Source organism: Nycticebus coucang, chromosome 1, assembly GCF_027406575.1.
Source record: "Nycticebus coucang isolate mNycCou1 chromosome 1, mNycCou1.pri, whole genome shotgun sequence".
Classification (NCBI taxonomy): domain Eukaryota; kingdom Metazoa; phylum Chordata; class Mammalia; order Primates; family Lorisidae; genus Nycticebus; species Nycticebus coucang.
This window is the reverse complement of record NC_069780.1, coordinates 66163955-66180620: the sequence shown is the minus strand read 5'-3', so window position 1 is coordinate 66180620 and position 16666 is coordinate 66163955. Positions and strand designations below refer to the sequence as shown.

General features: G+C 43.6%; 1 protein-coding gene across 3 annotated transcripts in view; it reads left to right on the top strand.

Annotated features, from left to right (window-relative positions):
- Window positions 1-3352: 3352 nt before the first annotated feature.
- MAML3 (mastermind like transcriptional coactivator 3) overlaps window positions 3353-16666 on the top strand; it is a 454513-nt gene continuing 441199 nt past the window's right edge. For 2 of the 3 annotated variants that reach the window (XM_053581868.1, XM_053581860.1), the window contains exon 1: window positions 3353-4922. In XM_053581868.1, the coding sequence (XP_053437843.1) occupies window positions 4452-4922 (471 nt within the window). In that variant the 5' untranslated portion in view covers window positions 3353-4451. Of the gene's footprint in view, window positions 4923-4942; window positions 5827-16666 lie in introns of those variants that run through there. The other variant, XM_053581875.1, reaches the window with a different exon arrangement.

Sequence of the window (16666 nt, the reverse complement as noted above, 5' to 3'; positions counted from 1 at the left end):
TTTAGACCCCCAAGCATGTACTCTTCTTTCACTTGTACTCCATACTGGTCCCATCACTGCATCTACTGCCCTAATTCTAGTTGACCATCATTGAGGTAGGAACCATATTCCACACGTTGTGCTATTTACCGAGTGACTACCAAGGGGACTGGCACACAGAAGGCCATACATATATTTGTGGAATTATTGAAAAGATAGGTATTGTTAGATAGCTGGGAGCACATCCGATAGCTGCTAGTAATTCAGAAATGTCTGAGCTCCTCTTGGGAAGGATATATAAAGGTTTTCTTACTCATATTTAAACAGGAGAGGGTTCTTAAGCTACTTTGTTGACTCTTTTAGGGTACAATTTTGAAGGCAATTCTGTAGTTCTATTGACTCATAGTATTAGGGGAACAGAAGTGGTACATAGACTGGAATTTCAACATAAAGCTCTCTTTCTTGTCACTGGGACTCTAGACCCTATCAGATGGACATGGGAAGATGACGGAGAGTTGGCCTAAAGGACAGGGAACCTAGTTCAACTTCATAGAACTAAGAACTGTGGCTTTGAGCCAGGACTGCAGGACAGCCTGGCGGGGATACTTATTCTTCAAGTCCTTCTCTCTTTAGCATCCAAAAAGAAATCATTACAGTAGGGGAAGCAGCCATAGTCATTTCTTTCTCATCACTGCTATGACATCTCAGATTTTTTGCCATTCAAGAGCAACAGCATGGACAATGTGTCTATAGCTCCTAAAGTTTTGCTTTGAAGCAAGCTCACATGAAAGATTAAGATTGTCATGCTGTTAGATCCTGGTAGTGAGAAGGAACTAAAATTGCTAGATTTCTTTATGATTTTCAAGGAGTTCTTTAGTATGGTGACCAAGAAAGCTGACAATCTTGCAGAAACATATCATGAGAATCCAGAAGTAGCCAGAATGAAGGTCTCTTTCTCCTACAGACACTGAAGTAGATTAACAACTCTGATTCAGGGTTACTGGCCAATGTTGCTCAAGACCCACATCTTGTTTACTTCCTGCTTCTTTGTTCTAATTGCCCTGCACAATTAGGATGGGGTTTTCGACCTTGCATCTGTTACAGTGGAGAACTGCACAGGTTGGCTTCTCGAAGACTCCTCTTGCCATCACATAACTTCACAGTACTTCCTTTCCCCATATCTTGGTCTTGGAACTTGCAGCTGCCATTCCCACCATCTTGAAGAGATAAAAGATGGGTGTCTGTGTGTGTATGTACATATATATCTAACTGTTGAGTGATTTTTCTTTTGGATATAGTCCACTTATGCACTAAAATCAGGCAACAAAGTATACTGTGGTTGTATAAGAATATATCCATTTGCTATTGGGGAGCTCTGTAGTAAAGCCAGGAAGTGTGCTCACCCACCTGCTGGTTCCCCAAAGAGAAGGATGCAAATTCTTGTGTATTTTTGGTTTGTCTTCCTGATAGGAGAGATAAACAGCTTGATGTGAATACATGGTGCTGCTATTGGTGTCATTTTTCCCCTCCAGAATGAGACACTCAATGCAAATTCTGAGTCACAGGAACAAGTTAGAGTGAGAACCCAAATCTCAAAACTGAAGAACCCAAAGTTTAAGACCCTGGAATTTGTACGTTTTGTCAATCAAGTTGTAGTCTTATGTAGGTGACGTAGGCAAGTGGGGTAGGAGCAGGATAAGAATTAAACTATAGTGAAGAGAGAGCAAAGTGCATGCAGAGTCATGGCTTCCCCTCTGTGGTGAAGCCACGCGTTTCCTGAGTTCATAGATATATTATTTAGTGAATATGTGAAAAAGTCAAAGGCTGCTTTGCTACCTGCTTTTCTTATAATTTATTTTTTTTTACATATTTTTAGAGTTTTAACAGACTCATTCACTGTAGAACTAATCAATTTAATTTTCTGATTGAGACTTGGGGGTGGGGGCAATTTTAATAGAGAAGTTTGTATATTAATGAAGTAGCCCTCAAAAAGTGTAGCAATTTCAACAAAAGCTAGTCTTTCATGTTGGTTTTACTGCTCAAAGGTAGTCTTACACCATATAAAATAAGATTTTGTTGCCCATTTTACCATATATTCCAGTGGATATTAAAAATATAGTTCACCCTATAGACCTGATTAATTGAAGAAAATATAGCTTCTTATCACTGACATTATGAGGTTAGAAATAGCATCCTATGCTAATCCGCAATGCCAAGAAATGAAGATGGTTTAAATCAGATCTCATGACTAATGCATAAGATCCAAAGTTCTTTTATTCCTGGCTATTTTAGAAAACTGGGGTGTATTTTTACCCTAAAAACTAATTCTGTGAGATTTATTGAGATAATACAAAATGCCTTATAATTAACAACTCACAATCAAGATTTGTGGTCTACTCGTGATCACAGAATTTATAACAATTTCTCCATTTTAGTTTTTTCAAAATTGTGTATATGCAATGGTTTACAATGGATTCAAGAGTACAATGGATTCAAGAGTATTTGATCCTCGGTTGTTGTTTTTGGATGCTCCGTATCTGGAAAGATTATTTACCATAATAAAATGGAAAATTTAGATTGCTCTCTGCAGTTGCTAATGTCCATTTTAATTTATTTTTACTTATTGTGAATTCATTGAAATAGAAAAAATATATACAACAATAAAGTAGGCCTATTATTTTTGCTTGTTTTCATTGTGGTCATGACAAACTGTGAAATGCTGTGTTTTTCCTATAGTTCTGGTCCATGCAATCTTTCCACTTGATTTACGAAGGACCCTTAATTACTGCTGTCATTAGCACCTAGTGTTCAAAACAGTCTGTTAAAATGCACTGTTAGTCTCACCTCCAAGTTCTTGCTTGCTTTCTTTTCATTTTTTCCAAGGGTAAGTAAAACAATAATTGCCTTAATAACAACAATCATTAATGTACAGTTAATTAAATAATATTACAAGGGTTTTTTTTGACGCTTTTTGTATTTACTTGGAAGTCGGTATTTGTGTGTTAAGACTGGCCTAGAGGTTGAACAAGTGTCCATAAGCAGAGCAAGGACTCACTACATGGGTTTGAAAAACAAGTCACTCATTTGCCTTTTTCTTTCCACATGGATAGGAATGATAGAGCTTCAGTTTTCTGCCTGGTCATGCACAGTTCTGCAATATAATGCATAAATGTGTAACAACAACTTGGGCTGGCTGGATACCTCTCTTGGAATAGGAAAATCCAACCAGGCGCATCGCCGCCAGCGTCCTCGCGCACAAGGGTACACACACACACACACACACACACACACACACACACACACACACGTGAGCGCGCGCACAGGTCAAAAGTTGATTCATTCCTGAGATCCCACAGAAGCTCTCTCCCCGGCAGCTAAGGGTTCCCAGTCTAGGTAGTAGAGAGGTTGGGGTGTGGGAGGGGTTGGGGTAGGCGAGGCAGCGGAGGCGGGAGGCGGGAGGCGGGAGGCGGGAACCGGCTGCCGGTGCGTTCCGCGCCGCGCCCGCTCCTGCCGGGGTAGAGTCCGGGCCGGGTTTTGCGCGGTGTCCCCGGGCCTGTCTCACGGCCTCCAGCCGCCGCCGCCGCTGCTGCCGTGTTTACTGAGCTCGCGCGTCCTGATATCACTCCGCTGGCATGGAGGAGGAGGAGGAGGTGGAGGAGCGAGAGGAGGAGGAGGAGGCGGCGGCGGCGGCGAGCAGTTGATCATTGTGATGGTGGCAGGAGCAGCGGCGGCAGCGGCAGCGGCAGCCCAGCCGAGCGTTAGGGGCTGCTCTCCGCGCGGCGTTTTGCAAAGGACTTCACCGATCTACTTTTGCAGTTGCCTCGGACTGTCCATGTGTTTACTTCCCCCAGCCCGAGGATTCGATATCTAGGTTCCTGTGAAATGCAACTGAGCAGCCAAAGTACTTTGAGAACACGGGGCGGCATAAACACCAAAACTTTTTTGTGGAAGGAAAATGCAATAAGCAAGCTTGCCGTTTTCCGATTCGGTGTGGAGTGAGTGTGTGTGGCGCGTGTCCGCACTGGAGGCATATGCTTGTATGTGTACATGGGGTGTGTTTTTCGGTACGTAGGGAGAAAATGCTTGCCAACCACCGGAAATCTCCTGGAATTTATTAGAAAATAATGGATTATAAAAAGAAGGCAGGCGAGGAGAGGATCGCCCCTTGAGTTGCAACCGATTTGCTGCTGGCTCAGTTTGTTGTGATTCTTTTTGTTGATAGGTGTCTGATGGTATTCCGATAACCCCCTTTTTCTCCCCTTGAGCTTTTACAGTTTAAAAAAAAGGAAACAAAACCACCCCCAAGTCTCTCCCCCTTTTTTTCGCCCCGTCGGGATCGCCGTTTCTATCCATGTGCTTGCGTCTCCCCCGCGTTCCACTTAAACTATTTTAATCCTTGGACCCAAGGAGGAGGCTGATAGGGGGGGGTGGATAAAAAAAGTTCTTCCAAAATAGTGTGCCCGGGGAGCAGGATGGGGGATTTCGCAGCCCCCGCTGCTGCCGCAAATGGCAGTAGTATTTGCATCAACAGTAGCCTGAACAGCAGCCTCGGCGGGGCCGGGATCGGTGTGAATAATACTCCCAATAGTACTCCCGCTGCTCCGAGTAGCAATCACCCCGCTGCCGGTGGCTGCGGCGGCGGCTCCGGGGGCCCCGGCGGCGGATCGGCGGCCGTCCCCAAACACAGCACGGTGGTCGAGCGGCTCCGCCAGCGCATCGAGGGCTGCCGGCGGCACCACGTCAACTGCGAGAACAGGTACCAGCAGGCTCAGGTGGAGCAGCTGGAGCTGGAGCGTCGGGACACCGTGAGCCTGTACCAGCGTACCCTGGAGCAGAGAGCCAAGAAATCGGGCGCCGGCACCGGCAAGCAGCAGCACCCGAGCAAACCCCAGCAAGATGCGGAGTCTGCCTCGGTGGAGCAGAGGAACCACACGCTGATCATGGTGAGGACGCACTGGCAGCGGGCTCGGGCGCGCGTGGGGGGGGGGAGGCGTGGAGCTTCTTACATGGGGGTGTGAGGGTCTGATTTGCACAGTGAGTGAGTGGACTGAAGCTGAAGGGTTAACGTCAACTTTTCTTAGGGAAAAAGCTGCAGTCGCTGCTACCTGTTATTCTGTCAGGGTTGTCAGATTTGGGGAGGAGGGGGCGAGAGGGGGAGAAGCCAGTCACGACTTCGAGGGGCGGAGGGAGCGTCGGAGTGAGGTGCTGGGAAAGTTTCCCCCTCCCTTTTTAAGATTATGATTTGAAAGAGTGAACCCCTGAGTTGAAGCCTTGCTCCTCCTCCTCACAGATCCCCACCCCACCTCTCGCCCAGCTGCAGGCCTCCCCAGACCCGTCCCCCCTCTCTCACAACAGCCGCTGGGTGCAGAGAGAAATTGATGCTGTCGTAGATTGAGTGGGCACCAGGCCCTCAACCCCTTGGGGGAAGGGGAGTAAAAACAGAACCCCTCGCCTCCTCTCTCCACCTCACCCCCTTGGGCTGAGAAAGTGTAAGAGTTTTGTGAATGAACTTTGAAGTGGGTGAGAAACAAGCGAGGGTGGCTGCGCGCGGGGGTGCTCACGGGAGCGCGCGCAGATGCCGGGCGCTGGTGCGCTCCGCTTGCTACTGGAGACCAAGGGCTAGCCCGGCAGGTGGAGCGGCGGGGAGGGTCTGGGGGGAGCGGCCTGGAGGGGGCGGGTGGGGAAAGCTATGCCTAGGGATTGTGCGGAGAGTCGCTGCCACGCAAGTTCTCTTGGGATTCTTTCCCTTCCCCATTTTAAACTTGCTAGCACCGAGTCTTCTCCGCTTCGTCCTCCGCCCCACTGCCCGCCAACTTCGCGGGCGTAATAAGCCCAGAAGAGTGGAAGGTAGAAGGGAGGTGAAAGAAGCTTAAATGGCTGGGTGGGTGGGTCCGAGATTGGACTAGCAGCCAATGGCTTAACTTCTCGAGGAGGAAGGGGCAGTTCCCACCCTCCAAAATCCTTTCTCTTATCTACTCTTTCTGGTTCTTTTGCTTTCCTTTCTGGGTGCGGAAGGCCGGAAGCTTTGGAAAGGTGTTTGCCCCCTCCCCCACCGCGTCGTCCGAGACCTGGGTGGGCTGGGCGATGGGAATCCGGGGTCGCGGTGGCCGCGCGCCTTCCCGTGGTTCCCGTGCCTACCGCGCCTGGATCCGCGGCGCAGAGTCCGGCACGGGCGGCTCTCTCGGTGCGCGGTTTATAAATCGCGCACGTCCCCATTCTGCGAGTCGTAGCCGCCGGGGGTGGTGTCAGTGCCGCCGCAGGCTTTCGCCCGGACTCTGGGGCCGGTGCTCAGTGACAAAGAGCCAGCTTGGGGGAGGGGAGGAGAGGCCGCAGCGCGAGTTCCCCACCTCCCCCCACCCCGCACGTGAAGAGGAACAATTTGTTTATCTTGAGCTTCAAGAATCCTTCCCTCCTCCCAGTTCTCCGAGGGCGCCCAGCCCCTCCTCCTTCCCCTCCCAGCTCGCTGCGATCCTCCCGGGTCCCGCCGGCAGCACCTTCCCTCCTCCCCTTCCTCCTCCCCTCGCATCCCTTCTAGCCCGCCTACCCCCTCCCTTTTGGAACGCGGCCGTGGGGGAGCGAGCAGGAGGCGCTTTGTCCGCCTCGCGGCCCTGCTCTGCCCCGAGGCCGCCCGGCTGGGAGGGGCGCTGCGCCCGTCTCCCTACCCCCTCCTTCGCGCCGTCACCGCCCCACCGCGCCCCAGCTCCCAGTTCTCCGAGCCTGCCCGGAGCGCGTAGAAGGGGCCATCTCGGTTTTGAGGAAGAACGATAGTCCCAGAGTCGGGGGGGAGGTTCTCGTTTTACAAACAGGAAGCCGAAAACCGCTGTCACACTGTAGCTTTTCTGATTGTACCCAGAGGCGGGGCCGTACTTTTATCTTGCCTGTAGCTCCGCGACCGTTCTGGTCCCTATTTCTCTCTGGGTCCGCAGGGTCTCCCAGCCCCCGCCCCCCGCGCGCCCTTCCACAGAGGAGGAGACTCATTCTGTGAACCTGGAACTGAAGCAGAATTTGAAAGACATTTAGGATTCATCCTTGCCCACCCCACGTGCTCTTTTCGGGTGTTTGTACACCCCACGCATGGATGGCATATAAGTAGGCTTCTTTCGTGAGACTCCAAAATTCCGGTCCCACGGAATCTCTCACGACCTTTGGGGATGGAGGACTCCCAAGGCACTTTACCTCGACAGCTGGGTGACTCTGGAACAAAAGCCAGTGCAGTTCCCAGTGCCGGGTCTCATTAGACCCAAGCAAGAGGAATAGAGCTTGCCACTGGAAAGTTTTCGCGTTTGGGTTCTGTTCTCTTGAGATGCCACATCGGCCCCGGGATGGGTGGAGGGAGGACGCGGGTGCGCGCGCCTGGGTGGTACACCCGCAGGTGGAAGCAAGCCCCGCATCCTCACGCTACTTGGAAGGAGGCTGCATGCCCAAGCCGGAGCTTACTTCTGAAAATGAAAAGATTCTGCTTTCTTGAATAGGCGAGATATTAATTGTAAATTTCATAGTGAAGCCCAGTTTAACAAGCTGACAAACAGACTTGAAAAATGATTGCCTGAAAATAAAATTTTCCTATTAGTTTTGTGACAATAATTTAGCTAATAATCAATAGAATAGACATATGTAAATACCAAGGCTGTGCGTCGTATATTCCAAGCTTCAACTGTTTCACATAAGCACCTCTCACTGATATCAGTGGGAAGTTACGTGTGATAAATGTAATGAAAATAGACAAACTTACTTTAAGACTTTTTTGAGTAAATCGTGTATCGAAAAGAGAAAGAATTCGCATTTTCTACAAGTTTTGTAGACCTTTAAAATAGTTTAAAAATTCTCATTGGACTCTGAAATGAGTATTTTAGCTTAGTCTACATGTGAGATAAAAGCTTTAAAACAGGTAATAAAGAAACTGTTGATCTTAATTTTCTTGCCTTGACTGGGTTATCATTGTGCTCTGGCAGGGCACAGAGCAATTAAGTTTAGTTCTCAGATTGGGCTCTCCGGAAAGCCCTAAAGAAAAACGATGATCAACCACAGCCGAATCATAATAACAGTGATATAAAAATAAAGATGAATAGGATTCTATCCTGTTTTATTGCTATTGTTTACCTTTTTAGAGCCAATATGTCCAAAGTACTAAATATCGATTAATTCTCTTTCTGCCTGGCTTGGTTAAGAAGGCAGTCTAATGATGGCTTTACCTGTTTTGATTTGTTTTCCTATCTTACACATTTACAAGCATGAACATGAAAAGCTAGCAGACTGAACACAGGGTGGGTGAGGGGTAATAGAAACCTTCCTTGGTTTGAGGCTGTTGCAGGGGGGCCTGGGTTCTATGTCAGTCCTCACTAGCACTGTCCATAGAGTAAGGAGCACAGGCCTGGGTTTGAAGCTGCCCTACCCTAGGGTAATAGGTTCTTTTGTAACATATAGTGCAAGGACAATCTCATCCCCACCTCAACCACTACCACTTTACTTATACAGAATGGGTTTTTCTCCCTCCAAAGACTTGATGAAAACTATTGATTTTGCCCATTAGAAAGTCTCTGTTGAAAAGGTGTCTTTTCTTAAAATACTTTAAATTATTTTGTTCATTTGCTGTACTTGGAACCAAGGTCCTGGTTAAAATTTTAAGGTAAATTTCAATTGACGAGTTCATTTCTAAGCCCAAAGATAGATGGGCTTGACAGGGGTATGATCCTTCAGGTACATCAGAAAGGATGACCATGCACAGTTTTCAAAATTCCACAATGGTGGTGGTTTTACTTGACCTGGATAAAACCCATATGGTTTTCATGACCTTTTCAGTATATTGGCGACATCATAAGTTTCAGAGTGTGCTTAATTTATATACAGCTACAAACTGCATAAAATCTGTATGACCCCTCTGCTCTAAAGCATTTATCACATAAAATTCATTTGATAATAAATGTATTAATTACTGAGTATTGGAGAACACAATTGCAACCCATCTAAAATGTTCTCATCCATGCCTGGAATGGATCCAGGAAATGTGGACATCCTAGTCCAGTGTTAAACCTCCTTATCAGTGAAGCTGGTTTCCCATTTTTTATCCTATTGGAGGTAAATTACTGGCTCTGTATCCAGGTTTTTTGGTAGTGTTTACTACTAAACTATTTCTAAATCTTTCCAATGATAATTTCCATTGGCTTATCCTGTTCTGTCTGTATCATGAGTGATAGGACCGACCACCATCTTTTCAAAAGCTTTCCATAGCCCAATATAGTGTACCTAAAGTTTGTGAACAATTTTTTGGAGTTTCATTTCTTGTCTTTCACACGTGTTGTTTTTTTCTCTTAATTCTCAGTAAGCATTTTTATAACTCCATCACATGTTTAATACTTTTATGTTCTTTGGTTGTGGTAAATTTTATTTAATACCAAGCAGCCAGCAGTCAGAAGAGTAGACGCTCCGTTAGTTAACCATTAATCACACAGAGTGCTCCTCAGGCTGAGTTCTTTTTCAGGGAAAGCTGAGTTTTCCAGCTGCTAGTACATTAGATGCTTTACATCCTGTCTCTTTAGAATTATAAGGGCAAACTTCAGACTCTTTTGAGGGTTTTCTGGCACCTGATAAGAGAAAAATGAGCAGTCGTAGTACATGGTTTACTGCCATTTCTGTAAGATGAAGGTAAAAGAGGCAGCCTTGCAAAAATTACAAAAATAACAGGAAAGTACCTAATTGAGCTTGACCTTTCCACCCTATCACAGGATGAGGATTTTAAACACTAAAGTACAGTTATATGGAGTTTTTTCCCTGTCTCTATGAGACTAATAACCAACTATTGTTACTGAAAAAGTTTCATGACAGGGGTCTTCTATTTGGTTGGGATAGGAAGGAATTGGGGTATTCTCTCTCTCACTCACATATAGTGATGCCTGTGCCATAAAAACTATCATTTTGCATGTTACATCATAATTGTTGGATACATTTGAAGTCCTCATGTTTTAATTATGAAATTTTATTTGTGATTAATGTTTTGTGTTTGTTAAGTAGTAGTCTTATGCTGTACTCTTGAGTTTAGGATGGTGAATTCCTGTTGTCTTTTTCCTATCATAGAGAACAGTGCAATCAATCAGACATCAAACTCTTATAAAGAGGAACATTTTGAAAACTCACTCTCAAGATTTTCATAGTATTTGCCTTTTAAGTCTTCCTAATTGCTTTATATTTTTCACTCTGTTATTCAAAGGCTGATGATTGAGTTTTCAGTTCCTGTGGCAGCTTGCTTTGTTTTTTCTTCCTCCTCCAGCTGCCAACCTTTTGGTCTTTTCATGGATCTTTAGCACCTTTATCAAAGTGGGGGAAGAAGCAGTGAGAAGAGAAGAAATTTAATTTTTGTGCTTCTGACTCTTATAACTAAGGGAACAACGGGATATTTGCAACTGTTTTGGATTTAGTATGGATTTGATTTTATCACTGTTTCCTTAGCAGAAATAACAGAGAATACACTGGATTTTTAATTTCATTCATTCAACAACCTTAGGACACCGTCCACAGTGTTTCATGAAAGTTAAAATGCTAAATCTTGCATCCAAGACTTTGACAATATATTCAATTGTCAGTATTATTCTAGCTAGGTTGAATGGGATAAGAGATTTTTTTTTTTTTAATCAACATGGTCATTGATGCCAGCTTCAGGCTGTTATTGCCCATATAGTATGATATTTTGAGGAAAATACTATGCTTCACTTTCCTGTTGTTTCAAAGTAATGTGATATTGGTATCTGCAAACAAAATAAAAGTGCCAATTTATAGATGACTGCTTTAATGTTATAGGACCCCCCCCAAAGAAATTTTATTAAAAATACAGCATGCTTTTCAGATAGACATATTCCAGAAATTCATTATTCAGGTTTGTAAGTTGGAAATGTAGCATCTGAAAAATCAGCTGTCACTAAGGACCGGTTATATCTCCTTAAATTAATTTTTTTGGTTTAAGACTAAGAAAGCTTAAAGAACAAAAGAAATAAGATCGGATAAAAATTACTCAGAGAATGGAGTTGAAGACCTTCTATGTAATAAATACTTAAAGATCATCAAGTTCCATTCAGTGGTTCAGAGAAGGAGCAAGCTTCTTTTTTTATGTCTACCTGGCTATGCCATCTGTTAAACAGTGAGGGAGGGGCTTCTGAGTTCCTTTCTCCTTTTGGGAAAGAAGCTCTGTGTACCTTTAGGGGGACATAGCATACCTCCATAGGTAAAAGAAATTACAAGTATGGCTCAGGTTTCTTTTCTTTTCCTTTCTTTCCTTTCCTTTTTTTTTTTTTTTTTTAAGACAAGCTGTGCATACTACTCTTGGGAATTTAATAAAAATCTCAAAAGGTTTGCAGTACTTCCTCGGACTAAGGAAAGTGATTTCTCAAGAATAATTTAGGCACCTCTTTTTAATTATATTGGACTTCCCGTTGGTTGGACATGACCTTTATGCCAAAGTAGAATCTTTTAAAATACTAACAAGCAACATCCATCCTCCTTTAGCAATGCCTTACCAATTGTAGAAAACTTAAGTGAAATGTTTTTAACTAACGACTTCCAGAATTTCCTTTCCTGCTTTTTAAATCTCTATTCTGTTGGGTAGAATCTGGTTGTGTACTGTTTTATGTTTATGGATCTTCCAACCCAACTATTTTCAGAGTTTACTGCTGTGTATAAAGAGGTTATTAGGATGAATTTCTCCTTCCCTCTCCCAACTTCTTTCTCCACCTCTAGAACACATGTCTGGACAGTGGCTTCTTTCCCTTCAAAGAAAAAGGCTGAAGTGCTTTGAGTCTGCTGGGATAGATTCAACCTGGGTTGTGACAGTGTTGCCAAAGGATTGCACAGCTCTGAGAGACAAGCTCTCCTGTCCTTCATTCTCACCAGGGTTGGTTATTTTTCTTTCTTTCTTAGATGCTGAAAGTAGCTCAGTGTTTGAGAGTTGATCTGAAAGGATGGGTACTCCATACAGGGCATGAACTATTGGTAAGAAGAGGCAAAAGCAGTGAGCATTTTGGAGGCATCACCTAGAATGCATGGTGGCGGGGGTAGATATTGGGAGATAACTGGTTTTGTGCATTTGTGGTGAACAGTACCCTAGTGCCTTGGGAGTTTACAGAAACAAAGTTTGCCTTTAGTAGTCTATTCTGAACCTGCAGACCTTACTGAAACTTAAAAATGTATTTTCAAGAGCTAATGGCTATATTGTTTCTATCTGGGAAAAAAAATCATGTTCTGAAATGTATCCATGCGCTCTTAAATTACTATTACTTCTATTTGAATGGTTTTACTATAGGATTCCTTTAATTTGGTGACTCTTAACTGGTAGAGACTTTTGCCCTCTCCCAGGGAACATTTGGCAATGTAGGGAGACCTTTTTGGTTGTTGCACCTGGAGGAGTGGTACAGGTGTCTAAATGGGTGGAAGCAGGGCAGCTGCTCAGTATCCTACCAGGCACCCTCAATAAAGAATTAATGGATCCAAAACACCAGTATTACTCCTGCTGAGAAGTCCTGCTTTAAACAAGGAGCTCTCCTGAAATGTTAAAAATATGATAGGAGATGGATTTACACAAGATGGCTTTACTCTAAGCCAGCAGTTCTCAACCTGTTAAAAAGCCACACCTTTTTAACAATGGAAATATATTGTGGCATTAGGAAGGTTGAGAACCACTGCTCTAAGCCTTTCACTTTGGTTAAAGAGTGGAGCAAGACAGAGGTGCAGTGATGGGGGAGAGAGAGGGAGAGGGAGGGAGAGGGAGAGAGAGAGAGAAAGCACCTGGAAGAAGTTAGAGGACTCCTGAGGTATCTCCTAGCTGGTCAGGTGATGTGACTTTTTGGCTTTTTACTTCATGATTGCTAGGTCTGTCTCTTTGCCTATCAGGACCGTGAACAGTTATCATTCTTTTGACCTTATGGAACGACAGTTTGGATTAAATGAGTTAGTATATGTAAGAGTCCCAAAGACTTTACAGTGCTGCACAAATGCTAGACGTATATTTATGAGTTGCTTTCTTTTCTTTTAGTTGTGATCTCCTGCCCAAATGCAGACTTAAAATTGAGTGATTTGTGGGTTATTTCATTCGTGCAAAAACCAAAGTTTAATGAATATTTTGAGCAACCACTGAAGATTGGGCATGATTTTAGCCACTGGGGATAGTGGTGGACAGGGCGACCTTGTTTTCATTGGACCACAGCATGGCAGAGTTTTGTGTTTCAGGTTAGCCTTGTGAAATGTTATTTATGCTTTTATTAAATATGTTAATGGAACACTTGGTAAATTAACAGGAAAGTCGTAAGAGTGCTAAATGTTTTGTATCTTTTTGAGAGCACTGCTTTTTGTAACAAAATTCCTTTCCTTTTTCAAATAAAATATCTGTAGGGGAGGAGAGGATTAATTGGTGTGGTGGAAAGTAAGGTAATTGTATAGTTGATAAAATGAAGCAGTTTTTTTTTTTTTTTGAACTAGGTAACACTTGTAGCACCATGAACATGGCTTGACATCAAGCTGTTAGAGGAATTAGACAGAGGAGTGCATTTAGAAAGAAGAAACATGCAGGAAAATACAAAGACTTGAAAGTCTGTCTTAAGAACAACAGTTGGAAGACCTGGAGGTGTTTAGTCTGATTTAGGGTGTGGTAGGATTGCTTTCTTAAAATATTTGAAGGGGGCTCAGCGCTTGTAGCTCAGCGGCTAGGGCACTGGCCACATACACCAGGGCTAACAGGTTTGAACCTGGCCCAGGCCTGCCAAACAACAATGACAACAACAACAGCAAAACTGCCGGGCATTGTGGCAGCACCTGTAGTCCCAGCTATTCTGGAGGCTGAGGCAAGAGAATCGTTTAAGCCCAAGAGTTTGAGGTTGCTGTGAGCTGTGACAGCACAGCACTCTACCCAGGGCTCACATAGTGAGACTCTGTCTCAAACAAATAAACAAAATTTTCGAAGGGCCTGTCACGTGAAGAAAGGATCCGATGTGCTTTTCGTGACCTCAAGGGGGACAAATTCAGTATCATTGGTGGTTATTAGGACTCAGGCTTTGGTAATATATATTTAAATGCCAATTTTATGAAAATTAAATCTGTTCAAAGATAAAATAGGCTGCCTTGATGAGGAGACATGTCACAGCAAAAATTGTTCATTTGACTGGGACATTGGAGAAGGACGGGGACTTTGTCTCTGTTTATTTTCATGTCTTTATGACTTGAAAGGACCTACTTGTACATAGAAGGAACTCTAAATATTTGTTGAATAAATTACTAAGTGAAAGTAAATAGATCCAGAAGTGACTTAATTCCCCTCTTTCAGTGTTATTTCCCTTCTTAGAAGTTACCATACTCTAGACTGTCTCTCTGCAGACCTTCTTCTGTTTGATTATATATTGTACAGAATCTCACATTAGTTTTTTCAACATAAATGGAAATATATTATGCATACTTGCCTGACATGCATTTTTTCCATTTAGTATGTTTTAGAGATCTGTCCAACTTGGTGTATATATTTCTTCAACACATTCTCTTGAACCACTGTATTGCATCCTATATTGTGAATGATTTATTGAATATCCTCTATTGATAAAAACTTTGGTAGTTTCTTATTTTTTTGCTAATTGAATGTTGCTTCAATGAACATCCTTATCCATCTATCCCTTATACATATGTGAGCATCTCTATAGCACAGATTTAGGGTTCTTTCTATAGATGTAATATGTATAAACAGAAAAAAGTTGGCAGAAAAAAAAATCTCTTAATCTAATACAGTTTAATATAGAACTTGAATCTTATTACAGCTCATTCTAGGGCAAATGATAACTGTATCTCCTTTAAAATACAGCTTTAAAAAATCAGTTGTAGTTACTAGTGTTGGTCTTTGTACAGAACATTCTAGATTTTCAAGGCATTGTATTTGGCAGATAACACATCTTGCAGGGATGATGTTCCTTTTTCTTAGCTGGTCCTGAAGAGGAGGTGACTTAATGAGAAGCCTGGTGAGCCAGTCCCTGCTCCTTCTGTGGGGGTGGGGAATTCACTTCCTTAAACAAGTTTGTGGTTCTGTTTACCTTTCCTGAGCTTTGTATCTTACAGACCTGATTGTGTAGCTTTATTTGTAAAATGCATTTCCCTTGGCGGTATAGTACCTGGAGCTTCATGGGTGCAGATTTGAGTGGTTGTAAAAATCTCAGGTCTGTGCGTTGCTACTTCCCACAGGTTAAATTACCCTGACTAATCCAGTCATCTGTGTAACGTGGTAATAACAGCCTGCTGACCTGGCCAACTGTACAAAATGCGTCAAAACTGACTTGCTTCGACACTCACCTTATAGCATTTGTTTAGACAGTGAGAAGTCCTATCAGTTTTCATTATACACAGGTATTGCCCTTCATCAGGGTTCTTGGTTATTTTGATTACTATTGGCATAGCGGCTTCCCTACACTAAGGTAATAATAATTATAGTCTACATTTTTTTACCATAGCTGGAGCAGTCTGGCCCCAGAATCTGTGCTCTTGGCTACTACGTTATTCTGTCTTCACCTGACTACAGTGTTCTTTCTTAGAACAGTTGTCTGAGCACCTGCATTTTCTAAGTAGCCGCAAGGAACAGCTCTCATGTCCTTGACTTTGCTTTATTAGCTTGGATAGGAGCCATAATTAAGGTACACGGTAGAGCTCTGGCCCTGAAGTTCTATGATGGGGACCCCAACTCCACTGTCTCCCGGCTTAACTCACACACACCTCCTGCCTTGTCTGGCCCTCCTTTCCCCATTTCCTTTGCCACCACGTCATTTCCACTTTTGCCTCAGTGACAGTAGGACCTGAAACCTTGTACAAAGAGTAGATGGCAATGATCTGAACCAGAGAAATAAACCAAAGGCAAGAATGTAAGTGATTGGGGGCCTGAACTTTTCACGCTGCCTCTGCCAAGTGATTCCAATCAACTAAGCTTGCTGCTTCAATTTATGACCTAGATTCTGGTTAGCCATTTTTTTGCCATGTAGCTGGGCCACATAGCACCTTGGTGAGAAAAACCTTTGGCCAGCTAAGTTCTTGCTGCCATATGGTCAGCGCCAACTTTAGGGAAGGAGGCTTTCTCGTTCTCAATAAAAAACAGCTAGAAACCTTTTGCTTGAGTGGCTTAAATAGCAAGGGTTGGTTGTGTACCTAAAGTAAAAAACTTTTCATCTTGCACCTAGGCCATCCAAGCTGATCAACTAAGAGATTCTTAAAGTTGCTGCTCTGGTCATGCAGTGAAATTTCAGCCTCTGTCTTCTCTTCTTGAGTAGTCTATCTACTACGCTGTCCTCTGAAGGGTAACATCTTCTTTTTTAGATGTTTGCTTCTGCTTTTTCTTGGATCTGCTTCTTTCATTTCTTGCTGTAGAATTTTTTTCTTTCTTTCTTTTTTTTTTTATTGTTGGGGATTCATTGAGGATACAAAGAACCAGGTTACATTGATTGCATTTGTTAGGTAAAGTCCATCTTATAATTGTGTCTCGCCCACAAAAGGTGTGTCACTCGCCATTTTTCTTTCAAGGATGACTTTCTCCTACATACAAGGTGGGCAGCTTTCTTGCATTTTACATGAACTATAACACTTACCTTTATATTCATCGTAGACGGAGAAATGTTCCTCTAAAACTTTTGAATACTATGCCAGCTGCAGCGGCTCACGCCTGTAATCCCAGCATTCTGAGAGGCTG